This window comes from Fulmarus glacialis, unplaced genomic scaffold (assembly GCF_000690835.1).
Source record: "Fulmarus glacialis isolate BGI_N327 unplaced genomic scaffold, ASM69083v1 scaffold4245, whole genome shotgun sequence".
NCBI classification, from domain to species: Eukaryota; Metazoa; Chordata; class Aves; order Procellariiformes; family Procellariidae; genus Fulmarus; species Fulmarus glacialis.
Window position 1 is genome coordinate 23,783 of NW_009211014.1, and position 15,219 is coordinate 39,001.

The 15,219-nt window shown below is 45.8% G+C and overlaps 1 protein-coding gene across 2 annotated transcripts in view; it reads left to right on the forward strand.

Annotated features, from left to right (window-relative positions):
- The window catches only part of GABRR1 (gamma-aminobutyric acid (GABA) A receptor, rho 1), a 30,687-nt gene that overhangs the window by 14,963 nt on the left and 505 nt on the right, over positions 1-15,219 (forward strand). Inside the window, exons 2-9 of one of the 2 annotated variants that reach the window (XM_009577351.1) lie at positions 163-216; positions 1,958-2,064; positions 3,437-3,504; positions 7,198-7,421; positions 10,698-10,780; positions 11,997-12,137; positions 12,607-12,759; positions 14,407-14,603. In XM_009577351.1, coding sequence (XP_009575646.1) covers positions 163-216; positions 1,958-2,064; positions 3,437-3,504; positions 7,198-7,421; positions 10,698-10,780; positions 11,997-12,137; positions 12,607-12,759; positions 14,407-14,603 — 1,027 coding nt within the window. The remainder of the gene's footprint in view (positions 1-162; positions 217-1,957; positions 2,065-3,436; positions 3,505-7,197; positions 7,422-10,697; positions 10,781-11,996; positions 12,138-12,606; positions 12,760-14,406; positions 14,604-15,219) is intronic. The other variant, XM_009577352.1, reaches the window with a different exon arrangement.

Below are 15,219 nucleotides of genomic sequence, written 5' to 3' on the forward strand. Positions count from 1 at the left end.
TAAAAAGGTTAAAAAAAAAAGGTAAGAGCCATTGCGCACATGTGACAGAAGGTAATGCCGCGGGGATCCAGTGCTTCCCAGTGCGCTTCCATCCCGATGTCCCCACCCGCCCACCTGCGACCGCCTGTCTCAGCTCTCCCTTTTCCTGTCGTTTCCGTGCAGCCGGCCGCAGCGGCAGAGACGGGAGGCCCACGGCGAGGCGCACAAGCAAGGCAGGTAGGGAAAACCCTCCGGCAGCTGCTGCTGGCCTAGCCCCGCCGGCCACATCCCCATGGCCGGGCTGAGGCTGTGGCAGGGGAAGGGGACACCACTCGAGCATGCCAGTCGTATTTGGTAGGAGTCATGCCATTAGCAGGATCCAGCGGGCCCCAGAGGAAGCCACATTGCCTGACACCCTCATGGAAGTGAGGTGTGACACCATGGCCATTTGCCACAGCCCCTTGGGCTTCGCGTTGCGCTGCTGCACGGTTTGTGTCGCTTGTGCTGTGTGAGTGGGTGCCTTCCCTCCGAGCATCCCTTCCGCAGATCTGAGCCCCCCTCCATGGGCTCTCCATCACACCGCTCGTCCTTCCCTCTGCCACTGCCAGGGAGAAAGCGCCTTTCTGAGCATGGTCAAGCCTGCTCACAAATGTTGAAGGTTTTGCCAGTGGCCTGCTAATATCACTCCTCCTGTCTCAGCCGATACACGCTCGCAATGCCACAGGTCTTTCAGAAGCTGAATTAAATCTAAAGCAGAAGCAGGGGCCACCTTTTAAAATGCCTGAGGGTTAATTCATGACTAGAAGGACTCACTGATGGAGGTAGACAACTCGCCACTCCTAGAAATTATTAAACTGAGACTGAGCATCTTCCTACAATACTCCGTGTCCAGATAAAGGTCTGGGTTTGAGAGAGGAGTCGCTGATAACACCGCGGTCTCTGTTAGGAGATGGTGGTATTGGCTTCTCGTGGTACAACTGCCCACGAGTCTGTGAGACGTACAGCACAGCTAAATAGTCTCATTTAGGAGGAGCTTTATCTCAGGAACATATTCCCCATCAAGTTTCTTTGTTGTCCTGTTTTCCTTTAACCTATTTCTGACTTGTCTTGTGTATACTCAGGCAAGTGCCGCTCTGAGCGTGCCATCTTTTCTCAAACCAAGAACAAGCAAAACCTTTCTGCCTGTTTTTGAGCCCTCCTGCCGCCTGAGTGGCTGGCATGCAGCTGGCTCTGAGGGCAGCAAGGCTTCACCTACATGGTGGAGCAACCGAGGAGCTGCTGCCACCACCATCCCAGCCAAAGCACTGGGGCACTGAACAGCATTTTGCACTTTGGATGTGGAGGAGAGCAGAGTGTCCTCTGCCCAGTATTTGGTGCAACTCCAACAGCTTCTGGAATGACCCTCCAGGCTCTTTAATGCTCAGAGACCTGTCAGGTCTTTAATGCTCCTTTTTTATCCTTGTTAGAAATCTGGTGCAGGAGCTAATAATTTTATCTCAAGTTAGGAGATGGCCTGCCTCCTGGCCTGGTTCCCAGCCTGTCTCCATTTTGTTCCTGGGCAACAGCCAGTAGCTTATTTGATATATTGCTTCCCTAATTCCTGGCCTCATGCCCCGTCATAAGTCAATGTCAGAAATGCCTCCCCCCTGTTTCCATTTCCCCACTTATCCACACACACTACTCTTCCAGCCCACACTTTTGAATGATTGTCTCCAAACGGTGCTATGAGCAGAGATAATTTTACAGAGACAAAAAGTCACCAAACAAATGTTTTCTCAGTGCCAGAATTATCACAGGTGCCTAAGCTGTATGTTGGGTGCAGGAATCATTTTTTAATGACACGCTGGTAACCACTGCAAGCAATCGCATGCTTATGGTCTAAGGAATAAATGGTCTAAGGGGTAATGGAGCGAATAGGGCGCGTACTTCTCACAGGCACTGCTCAGGGCTCATAGCTGTGCTTCTCTATTCCTGGTAGCCCAATCCTAAAGCGAAGCCCTGACATCACCAAATCTCCCCTGACGAAGTCAGAGCAGCTGCTGCGAATAGATGACCATGACTTCAGCATGAGACCAGGTTTTGGAGGTATGAAACGTGCACATTTGTCACTGTTCCTGTTTTACGCTGTCACTTCTTTATATACTGTAACACGTACTCAGGTGAACAGGCAGATTGACAAGAAAAGCCTTTTCTGTCTCTAATTTTTGTTATTTTATGTTGTGAATTCATGACATGCTCGGGGGAGATTGGGGTGCAGTGGAACAGCCTTCTTCCTTGGATGAGCAAATAGCATAGTCAAAGGCATGGAAATGTGATTACAGGCAATATAATATTCCTGGTATTCAGTGACACTTTCTTCTGATAAAAATCTGCAAATACACCTTATGTCTGTTCCTGGATGATGGGGAAATTCTAAGATTTTGTCTTACTATGGCGATGTGTGTGCATAACCAAATCACGTACCACACTTCCTGACCTGGCCATTTCATTTATAACCCAAAAGAAAATACTTTAACTGCCGTGTGTTAGTGCTTGCTCACAGTTTTGTGGCTGTGTGCTAAAGCAACCTAAGCTTTCAGAGAAATGAATGAAGGAAAAGACGTTTTCTTTCAGCCCATTGCATTAGAGAATATTGTAATTTATCTACCCTTTCTGGCTGACAGATGGTCATTCAAATCCAGGATACCATTATATACGCTGACGGAAGAAGATTTTATTGCTAAATGCTCAATATACCAAATACCTGCATGTTCAATTAATTTAAAAGAGTTTCAGTTTCATAGCAGTCTTCTAATGTGAGCATTATTTGTTTTGACAGATCTCCTGTACTGTAATTGCCAGAGGTATACCAGGGGCTAGTCAAAGCTTGGAGGAAGGAAAAGGGATCGAAATCCCTGTTACGTGGGGTCACAGTCGGACCCTTCCCTTTGGGAACCCCAGGCTCAGCAATGCATCCCCTCCCGTCACCCTGTCTTTTCCACAGCTGAGCAATGCGTGATGTGAAAGCCAAATACACGGAGTAGCTCTCAGGGATGTTATTAGCCTGAGAAGGGAGCAGAAGTGAAGGAAAAATTCAGAGTAACTCTCCCACATTCTCTTAGCTGTGCCACCACTGCTCACCATGTGCATGGATGCTCTGCCAGGCATCCGTCTCGCAAACCCTGGACCCAAGCACTAGAGTTAAAAGCCATTAAAATTGCTTTTAGGTTTTGAAGGGACGTGTGTAGGATAACACAATAAAAAGAGAAAGTCAGTAATAGGTCAGTTTCGTTGCTGATTTTGATTGTTATTAGGAGGGGTTTTTTATGAATTCCAATTGCTTCTACTTTCAATTCCTTTACTGTTGTTTCTGTTTCAGACTGAGCATCTATTTTTATCTCGAAGATACGAAAGCCAGAGGATTACTTTGTCTCACCAGGTTTATACTTTTTGTCAACTTTTAATTTTTTTCCCCCAGGCCCTGCAATTCCTGTTGGAGTGGATGTCCAAGTTGAAAGTCTGGACAGCATTTCTGAGGTGGACATGGTAAGAGTCGCAGAAGGGCTAAGGTCAGATGGGACCTCTGGAGAACACCTAGCCCAAACCCCTGCTGAAAGCAGGGCCGGCTAGAGCAGGCTGCCGGGGCTGTGTCTGTGGGGTTTGGTTAACTCCAAGCACAGAGACTCCACAGCCTCCAGGAAGCAGATTCTGGTTTGATCTGAATCTGCCAACAATTACTTCTATTGACCTCATGGTACCATTTCATCTCCCTTGAAGCAGAAGGAAGAAATCTGACATTTTCTTTTCTCTAGGACAAAATGATACAACACTGCCAAAACTGCTCTAAATGGATTTGGGTTTTTACATTTTCTTAAGAAGTGATAGCATGTTTAAAAGCTCTGAGGCAACCAATTAATGCCTTAGTTTTACGTCACTTTGATACGCTGCAGACATGGTCTCACTTTGGCCATGCTCTGAGGTGGTCAGGGGCCACTAGCTCGCAACCAGAAGCCATGTAGCCATCCTGAGAGCAACACTGGTTCAGACTGGTAAGTACTGCTCTTAACAGGGCAGCCAGAATGAGCTCAGAGACGAGAAGTTTCTCCAGACCCTGCCTTTGGCACATTGGCGGTTGTATCACCACTGCTATGTGCTGGGGACCAGTGTAAGGCTCTGTTGGTCCTTCCTGAATCTTCAACCTGATGCCGAAGTAGGATTTCAGGACACGCAGGACTGATGCTGGTGCTCTGCACAGGCTAAATTCCTTACTGAGTCTTTGTCCTTTGTTTCCTACCATACAATTAGTAATGTGAAAACAGATGGTTTTCAAATGCTCTCGAAGTGGTACGGATTTTGGTCTTGATGATTTTTGCTGGAGGGGCTTTTTTCATCACAAAACACTGCCAAAAGTAACATATGATTTCTGCAGGAGATTTTCCATGGGAAGATTTTACATGCATACCCAACATGTAACAACAGCCCATGCAGGGGAATGGGAGTAAAGAAGGGGAACGGGACATGGCCCTGCATGTACATTGAAAGACCTACACCAATTTTATTCACCCTTTCAAAACCCAGAGCTTTTCAGACCTACCCTGTTAGAACATCCCCAGTCTATAAGCAGCTCAGCTTTTGCTTTGGAAGAGAGAAAAAAAAATCACACCCCAATACAGAATACTTTTCAAAATGTTTTGCTGTTACAACAATGTATCAAACAGCTCTGAAGCTTTCACAGAAAGCCCCAACTTCTCTGTGCTCCTAATTAACAATGGCCGCAGGATTAAAGAGCCTGTGCCTGACCTCCTGCCATAGTTAAGCTAGGAGCATGGTTATGTGGCAGGGCAGCTGGGGTTCTGCAGCTGCCCCAGTTGCACACTGCCACTGCAAGTGCATGCGGAGGCCGTGTGCTCCTTGGCCAGCTGGGCTCCTCTCACCACAGCAATTTCAGCTTTTGAGTGGGCTGGGATATCTACAGTCAAATGACCACGCGCAGGGTGCAGCAGGGTTGCAAAGCCAGGGTGCAGCAGGGTGCACGTTCTCCCCAGCCCCTCCAGCTGTCCCCTGTCTCCGGTGCTCTTGGCACCCTGACTGCCAGCTGTGGGAACTCTGAGCTTTTGCCTCTCCCAGGGTAGTCCCAGCCCTTCTGGTTGAGGAGAAAGCTTGTGAAGAGCCCCTGAAAGGCTTCAGGACTTGAAGGCAAAGGAAAAGATCTTAACTTCCAGGATTTAACCCCCCCGCCCGCCACTCATTTTTTAAGCAAGCATGATGATTTTGAGGGACTTCCCCTGTTTTTTTAATATTGCCCCTGCTCCTTGTAACATCGTGCTGCAACACCCAGCAACATAGGAAAAGCATTGTATGGCCTCGGGTAAAAAAAAAAATTCAGGGTCAGTTTTGGCTGTTTGGAAAATAATGATGGAGAAGACTTTATATTGTCAGGATCAATTCTTTTTAACTCGTGCAGCTTTAAAGAAAAAGACCATGGTGCTTTGCAAGATGATTGCTTGCTTTTTAAATGAAGAGACGTCGGTGACAGAGATCTTCACTCTGTCCTAAATTTAGCTTGAGGAGTTAGATACAGCAATCTTTCCTTTTCTCCTACTTTCTGACTATTTGCAAGAAAGTGGTAAAATAATAGAGGAGGCTATAAAACTTCAATAGGATGTCACAAATCAGATTCTTCTTGTCCAATTGATTTTAAAATGTATAAATATCTATTACGGGCCACGGACATTGAAATTAACAGAGCTTTTGCAGGATCTTCGGGGCAGCTCTTTTATCTGGAGGAAAGATGGGAAGAAGGAAAAAATAGATTGTTACCCAGAGTTGGAAATTCATTTGCAAAGATAATGAGAAGCTAATAGTGTCTCTGATAAATGGACGAGCAGAAGAGGGAGCTGTTTGTTGCTTGGGGGATTTTCAGATGATGGATTATAAAATATTGTGATTCCCAGTTTAATAGCCCAAACCTAGTGTTAACAAATAATTTCTAATGAAAATTAACAATGCTTCATTTTTCCACAGCAACCATAAAAGTAACTTTATGCAAAAAAGTCAGGCATTGAATTGTCTCTGAAGAACAAATGTCTGTCAATTTATTACTGTTCAAAGGACACATGAACACATAGGGGTCAATGTAAAATGTTTCCCAGAACTATCTTCTTTAAATTTGAATACAGGGAAAAGGTGTTATAAAACCCTATAGAATAGATCAAACGAAAAAGAAGAAATTACATGGTCAGTGGCTTTGGGAGCTTCAGTTGGATGTGGTATAAACCATTTCCAAGAATTATATTGGCCTTTACTGTAATAATAGCATTGGCTGCAACTAACAAATCACTTCTATTGAAAAAAGACTGCAGAACCCCCCATATTTCAAAACACTTGGAAAGTGTTGTGGAGAAAAAAATCCAAATGTCAAATAATTTCAAAAAACCACTCCAAACTCACCTGACTTCCTCTACTCCAGACACCAGGGCAGACTGGTCAGTCTTAGACACTTCCCTGAGTTTATGGGCAATATGTTACGTTACACTGGAAGATACCGTGCTTATAAACACTTATGTGTGAGCTTATCTTCAGATACGTGAAGGGTTCCTTTGAAATAAGGAAAAAGGCAAATCCAAGTGTACGTGCCTCCGGGGTCAGACTCCAAATACAACAGAGCTCAAAGAGAAGGAGCATGCCTTGGATCTAAGAGTGAAATGTTTAGGGAGAAAGAGCAAAAAGAACCCCATTTCGGTCAAATACTGAGTCAAAAACATTTCAGTGGCTGTGCTGGAGGAATAGCTCCCACTGCAGCACACTCCTCCAGCTGCCTGGGGGAAGGTAGTTGCCGGAGCAGCATGGAGGGCAGTGCGGGCAACAAACGCTTCTTCACTGTTGGCTCCAGAAATTCAGCATCATAGGGTTGGGGGATTAAGTGGTCGGCAGTACTCTCCACGTACTGCTGCCTCGGCATGTCTGCCTTTTGGTCCCTGGAGAGGGTGGCAGACAGCAAAACACAACATTTGCATTTCAGAGGTGGATTCGCCACCTGGACAGGCTCTGATTTCTGAACCCAGTAAGTTGGTCTGACCTGAGGAATAAAGGAGCCACAGCCGGCCATGTCCCCTGCAGCTCAAGGAGTGGACATGCCCTCAGGAATGGTGCTTTACAGCCTGTGGTTTGTCCCAGAGAGGAGAAGTCACTGCTATGCCGATAAGGTGTTAAGTTGTGACAGAAGCCTGTTTGTTGCAGGACTTCACCATGACACTTTATTTGAGGCACTACTGGAAAGACGAGAGACTGTCCTTCCCCAGCACCAACAACCAAAGCATGACCTTCGATGGCAGGCTGGTGAAGAAGATCTGGGTCCCTGACATGTTCTTCGTCCACTCCAAGCGTTCCTTCATCCACGACACCACCACAGACAACGTCATGCTGCGGGTCCAGCCAGATGGGAAGGTACTTTATAGCCTCAGGTAAAGCTGCATTCAGTCAATGATGTGAGCTATTAGTGAAGTGAGAGAAAAGCGGTTTAATTGATTCCTGTATTGTGTTTTTGCATGACTTCATACTAAAAAAAACCACAAAAAAGAATGAACGTGCTGACTATCCACCGACATCTGAGTCCCCATGCAAGTTCGTTAAGTGCGGGTCACGGGAAGCCCATTTCTATGCCAACGTTGCTGGTTCCATCAGTGTCCCTTCGCCTTGTGTGCGTGGTTAGGCCCTGCTCCTGCTGTCAGGAAGCTGCGGCCAGCCGCGGCAGTCCCTCGGAGCAGCTGGCAGGGCGCCAGCGGGCTGCGATCCCCATGGGGCGCTGCAGAAGAGGCAAAGCACTGCCTAAGGAAGAGGGCAAAGTCTAGTAATAAACAGAGGTCCAGAGCAGCTATAGTTATTCACTCCACACCACAACAAAGTCTCTGGGCCTTACAAAATGTGCAATTTCTATTCATAAGGTAATTACGAAGAAGTATAATTTATACTGAGCACAACTTAACTTTATGACAAGCAACAAGACAGGCTGAGCATCCTTCAGCACACGAAGCGACAAACTTCAGAGCAAGGCTATATAGCTGCTCCTGGTGACTCACACGTACGCCTAGAGCAACCCAAACATTTGACTTCGACTCTGTGCTTTTTGTGCATTATCTATTTCATATGAAATGCATGAAAGCTCCTTGAAGGGGGTGTGGGAACAAGTGAGGGTTTTGTCCTCTAGTTTGAGAGGTGATGCTAACCCTGACTTTCTCCCTTATTTTCCAACTGGTGGATCAGCTTTGAGAGGAAGATATTTCCTACTCCAGAACAACGCCGGTGTGTGTGTGGGTGTCAGAAGCAAGGAGGTGATTAAAAAAAAAATACAGGATCCCACAGATTGCTCTCAAGGTTTCCCCCTCCTCAACACGAACTCTTCATGGGAAACAGGCTGGACAGGCTCAGCCTGTGAAACTTTGTGGGGTCTTAGGTGTCAATAAGACACTGAGGCCCTCAGTCCAACCCACATGGAGACCCTATTGGGAATGTGCAGCAGCTGACACTAGGTGCCTGGGGATGTCCGTAACTGCAAGCAGAGGCACCCCTGAGCTGTTGGTGTTGGGGAGCTGTGAAGTGTGAGGCAAGAGGTGGGGTGGTGGGCTCAGGGTTGCTGCTTATAGCTTAGGTACCTACTTTCCTTGAATATTGCTGACCATAAATCTGAAGATTATTAAAACAGGATTTTTTTTCTTTCTAATTGTTACTTTAATGCTTGGAGAAGCTAAGTGAGGGCATTTGCCAATCTCCAAAAGAAACAAAAATCAGCGCTTCTGTTTTTCTTGGCTGCAGCTCCATCCAGTTAGAAAACAAATATTGCCAAATGACCTATAAAAAACTATTAGAGAGGAAATTGCTGTACAATATTTTGATGCAAGAATGTTGACATCATCTCCACAGCAATGAAATACCAAAATAAGTGTTAAATAAACAAAGCATCAGATAATAGATAATGTATTCTGAAGGACAAAAAAGAAGGAAAATCTGACTGATAGGAGGTCAGTAGCAGGAAGATACACAGATTTAACTTTAACTAATGATAAGGTTGCAGAACACGTTGCTTGGGAAGGCTGTGGAGGTCTTTAAGGGCATGTTAGACAGCGACCTTAGGAGTGGCAGAGGTAGAGCTGAGACTGCCATGAGGTGTTTTATGATTTTATGAAAGGAAGGCAAGCAAAGCAATTCTTGATTCCCTGTGGGGTTATCAGTTTGACAAGAATTTTCTTGTTTTCTGATATTTTTGTCTTACTGTTCATTGGAATTCACAGCCTGAACAGTGTCTACCATCTCATTATTAAAGCTTTTTCTTCACTCAGCATATTAGACAAGGTTCAGGTGTTCCTTAGGCCTTTGCAAAGTTTGCTCAGGTCCTTAGTACAATAAGAAAAGGACAATAAAATGACATAAAGCTCAACTACAGCATGCATGCCTATATGCTCTTTCATTTAGCTGCATGATACCAATCATCTGCTTTGCAAGCATTTATAGTTATCTAAAGAAGATGTGAACAGAAGAATATCAAACTACTCAGATCTTGCCATGTACTGTTGTGCTTAAACAACTGTCCTGCTCAAAATGGTGGTGAATGTCTTGAATAGCAAATTGACAGAGTTTTATTATTTTATTCAGTAGTGACTGCAGGTTGGAGTGCTTTATGAATGCTGGGGAAGTATGAATGCTGATCTCCCCTTAAGAGCAAATGGGTGATTACTGCCTGCCTGCCTGCCTTTGCTGAATGCCTTTGCCTGTAGATTATATTTTTTCCTTGGTGTCTGCCTTTTTAAGGTTCTTTGCCAGACTTTATCTTGTCTTGGAAAGCACTGTAGACCTCACTGGCACCTAAACAACAAATCTGAGCCAAGCACTTTCACTCAAGGACTAAATACAGATAGGGAAGCAACATCAGTGGGAATCCGTACTTGCAAAAGGACTACTAACATAGAGGACTGCATCTTTTTTTTATCATTATGTGACAGAAGTCTGTCTACCATTAGCCCTGCTATAATTCATTAATTCTTTCTCCATTATGATTTATACTTCTATTTTCATTTACTCCTCTAGAGTTCAAGCCAGTTGAGTCAATATTTATGGTTGCTTCCAGTGCAAACAAAAAATTGTGCTATTAAAAATGAGACAATCAGACTATAGCGAGACCAGAGCTTTTGATTGATGGGGCAGAGCATTTCAGTGGTCTCTGTTGCACACCAGCTCTGGCCCTAACTGGAGGCACTGCCTGTGCCCTCTGGTGGCTGCTACCCAGCTGTGATCACCGGGTTCTCATTGAGCAGCTGGAAATTCGCAGGGTGTGGAGAAAACTACCTGCGTCCCTCATGGCACTAGGATGGCTTTGATAAATGTGAATTATTTTATCGTATAAAGCATCCATTGAAAGCACAGATCTCTGCAGAGAGGTGTTTGCTGATAGTCAAAGAGGAAGAACTGCCCTCTCTACCCTTTCCCATTTTCTTCTCCAGTATTTTTGTCAGCTAGTAGCAATTTGTAATGGTCTAGCTTTCATCTTTTCTAACACTAGTTTGCTGAGAAGAAGAAACGGCTTTAACTAAAGTGGAATGACTTTAGCTGATTGGAAGGTATTTATTTTCAGTGGACTGTTACTGGCCAGATAGTTACTTAATAAAAAAAAAAAACCTCACAGCTTTACTATTTTTCAGTCACGTAAGACGACAACTTTTTAATGGAGTGGTTTTTATTATTCCTAGAGTTACAGTAACGGCAATGTGCAACATGGATTTTAGCCGCTTTCCCCTGGACACACAGACATGTTCCCTGGAGATTGAAAGCTGTAAGTAAAGTGGAGGTGTAGGGGAGCCAAGGGCTGCACCCCATGTGCACCCAAACTGTATTTTATTATATCAATAATTATACCAATAATTAAACTGCTGCTACATTCATGGAAGCTCTAACCAAACTCAGCAGACTTCAACACTAAGAAAAACTCTGCCCATATTTTTTCACCAGAATTAGATGGTGTTTGCAACAATGCAGTGTTTTTAAACACCAGCTGTGAGCACTGTCTTGCCAGCGTCCCCAAAAGCTATCCAGGCTGCCCCGCTGCCACCCCCTCCCCAGAGGACCTGGGCCACTCGCCTATAGGTCAACAGTCTCCAGCAGCACCCGCTTGACTAGGTGCCCTCAAACACATAAATAAATGTCCCTACGCCCTTCACGTGCACCATCTGCTCATCTGTGGTGTAGAAACCGTGTCACTGGGGCAGTGACATTAACCACCTTCCTTTTACGTTTCTTGCACCTATTTGAGATAAACCCAGCTTATACCCACATGTAGCTCCTTTGTCCCAAGTATGACGCACATACGAATTGGCTACATTTCATACAGTGACATTTTAAACTTTCAGCTTTTTAGGAGGTTTTTTCTTCTCCTTCTTAAGCTTGCAATAAGAAATTATAATCTTAATTCTGTTTTAATATATTTATGTGTGATTTTTTTCTCCCTGTCTAGAAAGCTGCCACTAAACCAATCTGAAAGGATTAACATCACTATATTTCCACATGTATTAAAAAAACAAGACCTGTAATGTTCATGTGTGCATCACAGGCAGAAAGTTTACTCAAGAGTTTTTCCTCCTGCATGCCTCAGACCATTGATAGATTGTTTCTCCTGTTACCCCAAGCAGGCTCTTTCCTCTAAGTCTCCTTTCTTTACTTCTGATTTTAGGACATTTATAAGGGACAATTTTTCAAGTTCTGATGCGGTGGGTTACCTGACAGCAGGTTATGTGTGAGAAATTATGATTAGTGAAACAAAAGGGTTTACAAAATGCACCAGGCATCAGGACTGAGGGCTGTCACAATGATCTAGTCCACTCCTTGCCACAATCATACCCACCATCATCGTGGCTCTCAGCTGGGCAGTGGCATTTGGCCTTTTCAACTGGGACCTCACAGGTAGCCAGGAAGGTGTGTGGGCACACCCTGCGCTGTGGGTGCGTTAGCAGCTGGCTCAGTGCATTGCACCGAGGTTTGCTCTGCTCCCCTAGATGCCTACACCGAAGATGACCTCATGCTCTACTGGAAGAATGGGAACGATTCCCTAAAAACAGATGAGAGGATATCGCTGTCCCAGTTTCTCATCCAGGAGTTTCACACCACCACCAAGCTCGCCTTTTACAGCAGCACAGGTGGGTACCGGAGTGCCTGCCAGAGGGTGGGCTGGGGGAAGAAGGGATGCAAACTGTCCCTCTCAACCTTGGCATGGAGGATTGTCTATTGGGAGGTCTCCCTGTGGCCCATCAGACCTGCCTTTCTTCCATGTCGAGGCTGCTGTCCCTGACACAGACTTCCATCCTGATGGTTATGTAGCCTGGAAAGTCAATCCCTCTTCAAGATCACACCAAGCCTTAACATGAACTAAACTCTCCAGGTGCACAGGTTATATTATCTTTTCTGGAAGATGTGGTCCTGAGAGACGCTTTGACTTTGATAGTTGGTTCAGTAAGAAGTCTTTTTGGTAAACTGCAATGACCTATGGTCATTAACTGTGTTTTTCTAAAAGCAAATGAGGCGCTATTCCGCTGACACAACATTACCTTATCTGGAAATAGTTCGATGTTGATATGACTTCTCTTTTTCCTTCTCTCTGTTATACAGGGTGGTACAATCGCCTCTACATAAACTTCACTTTGCGCCGACACATCTTCTTCTTCTTGCTCCAAACCTACTTCCCTGCCACCCTCATGGTCATGTTGTCCTGGGTGTCCTTCTGGATCGATCGCCGAGCCGTTCCTGCCAGAGTCCCTTTAGGTAAACGTAATCTTGTAGTCAGCAGACCTAAGAGACAATTGCTGCAACTATGGTCTTGGCCATCAAGACAAAATCCCCTGCGTTATGCACTGCCCCTGCATTGCCTTGTGGCATGGAAATCAGCTATGCCACACGTGTGTCTCCCTTGCAGGGGACTGGCCATGGTACAAAATCTCCATCTGCCCTGCAGTGCCAAGTTAACTGCCTTTCCTGCTTGCACAAGCGCTAGCTGCATGCCGTGCAAATCAGGGAGCAAATGTCCTGCTCTGCTTTTCTTCTGTTAACAGAGACATGGCATAGAATGAGCGAAATTGTCAGTATCCTTCAGAGATTTCAGTGAGCGAGAAGGTGAAAGTCAGTATTAGCAGCCCTGACAAAATCTCAGTTTACTGAGTTTTGCTGGAGGAGGGAGGGTGGAGGAAGCACAGTCAGCTGAGCTGCGTTGTTCAACTTGTTAAATGAGTTTACAGTGCAATGTGAGGTATTCAGCTTCACCTTCTGCAGCACCCTTCAGACAGATGAAGCCATATGCCAGAGAAGTCACAATGCTAGGGAGAAGAACTATGCTATGGACATAAATCTTCTAAAGTAGATGCTTTGCCCCTAGCAAAGTGTTGTTTGTGTTTTTGCAGACTTTGAGCCCAAGTTAGCTTTTGCTTATTCCAGACAACACTCCTCAGGATTTTATTTATTGCTAAAATCATATTCCTCAGTGGAGAGGATATATACAGGCATAACAGATGTAGCAATGGGGCAGTTATCCATGTCTGTGTATAGAAACAGCATCCGTTGCCTTGAGACATCATTAAAAGGAGCATAAGGGTTTGGGCCATGCCTTTTCGAGAGGCATAGGCACTGCCTTTAGCAGCACTTTTTAGTGCCTAGATATTCCTGTGAATTCAGTCCTTTGTGCTTATATACATCATTTCAACTTTCAAAGGGATCGTTAATGTGACATAATTAGCCCCTGGAATAAGAGGGTCACAGAGATCCTCCCTGAGAGCTAAGACAACTCTGAACTGCAGGGGCTCATGCCCTGCTGATGTGCTTATTGTGCTCACCCATGGTGTAACGTGGGGCAGCTTTTCCCTGTGGGGCCCCATTAGTCCCTGCCTTTGCTCCAGGGAAGACACAGACCAGGCCTGGGAGCCGGCTGGTGACTTCCCACCAAGCAGGACTTCCCAGGAGGAGACAAAACCCACAGGCTTGGGGAACCCGGTGGAAGAAGCAGCAGCAGCAGCAGATGGGCTTCACTTGTGCCAGTGCTGCAGAGGGGGTGAACTAGAAGCTGAGCTCCTTGTACCCCGCCTCTGGGGACTGTCCTGAGCCCGGAGATGGGGCGCAGCCGGTGCGGGGTCAAAGCGCTGCTGCTGGCTGTGGGGTGGGAGGCTGGTGGTGTGGCGGGGGACCAGGCTGGCAACACCCTGAGACCAGAACTAGAGCTGTTCTCACCAAAAAGACAGAACAACCCCAGTAAGAAATCAGGGCTGCCTGGACCCTCCTCAGGCAGCGACACCCACCATTCAGATGTGAAAAACAATATTGCAAGGTAAATTCAAATGTCAGGAAATTGTAATGACAGCTGTATTTGTGATGAAGAGCCTGGGTTGAAAGTGTCTTACGGGCTCTCTGCTGGTGTATTCCCAGGGATAACCACCGTGCTGACCATGTCCACGATCATCACCGGGGTGAACGCCTCTATGCCTCGTGTTTCCTACATCAAAGCAGTGGACATTTACCTGTGGGTCAGTTTTGTGTTTGTCTTCCTCTCGGTGCTGGAATACGCGGCAGTGAATTACCTGACTACAGTGCAAGAGCGGAAGGAGAGGAAAGTGCGGGATAAGGTGAGGTTTTCTATCTCCGATGCAGCTTTATGCCCCTGGGAAAAGGTGTGGCAAATGTCTGGAAATGTTCAAAAGTTTGCAACTACAGTGTGCTGCTCTCAGCTGCCTGGGGAGAATGCAGTGCGCGCAAAAAGACACCAGCAGTGAGGCGTTCCTGGTTGTAAAGATTTGCTACAGACAACCCACATCCAAACTCACTGCTCTTTCTTCAAAGTCTGAGGGCACTCAGGCCCTCCGCTGCCTGTATAAATGGGATAGGGTTTAGGATTTTACCTTTAAGTATGTTTTTATGCTGAAAATCCAAGCCTGTGAATAGCACCAGATGGATACTGTGTTTTGGGTTTCAGACAAAGTGGCAGATTTCCCTCACCTTTCTCCAGGCACAGTCTAAACTTATACATAGTGGTCCAAAGTTCCCCGTTCTGCCTCCGTTACATCAAATTATAACCTAAGCTCTTCTTTTCAAATGGGGCAAGCCTGACACATTCCTCCTCGCGGATTCCCTCTACCCGCTTCTCTGATTTTCTCACCTTCAAGGTACAGGTCCAACCTCTATTTACACCCTGATACCCGTGCTTAAGCCAAATGAGCTTCTTCACAGGCAGCCCCGCTCTTT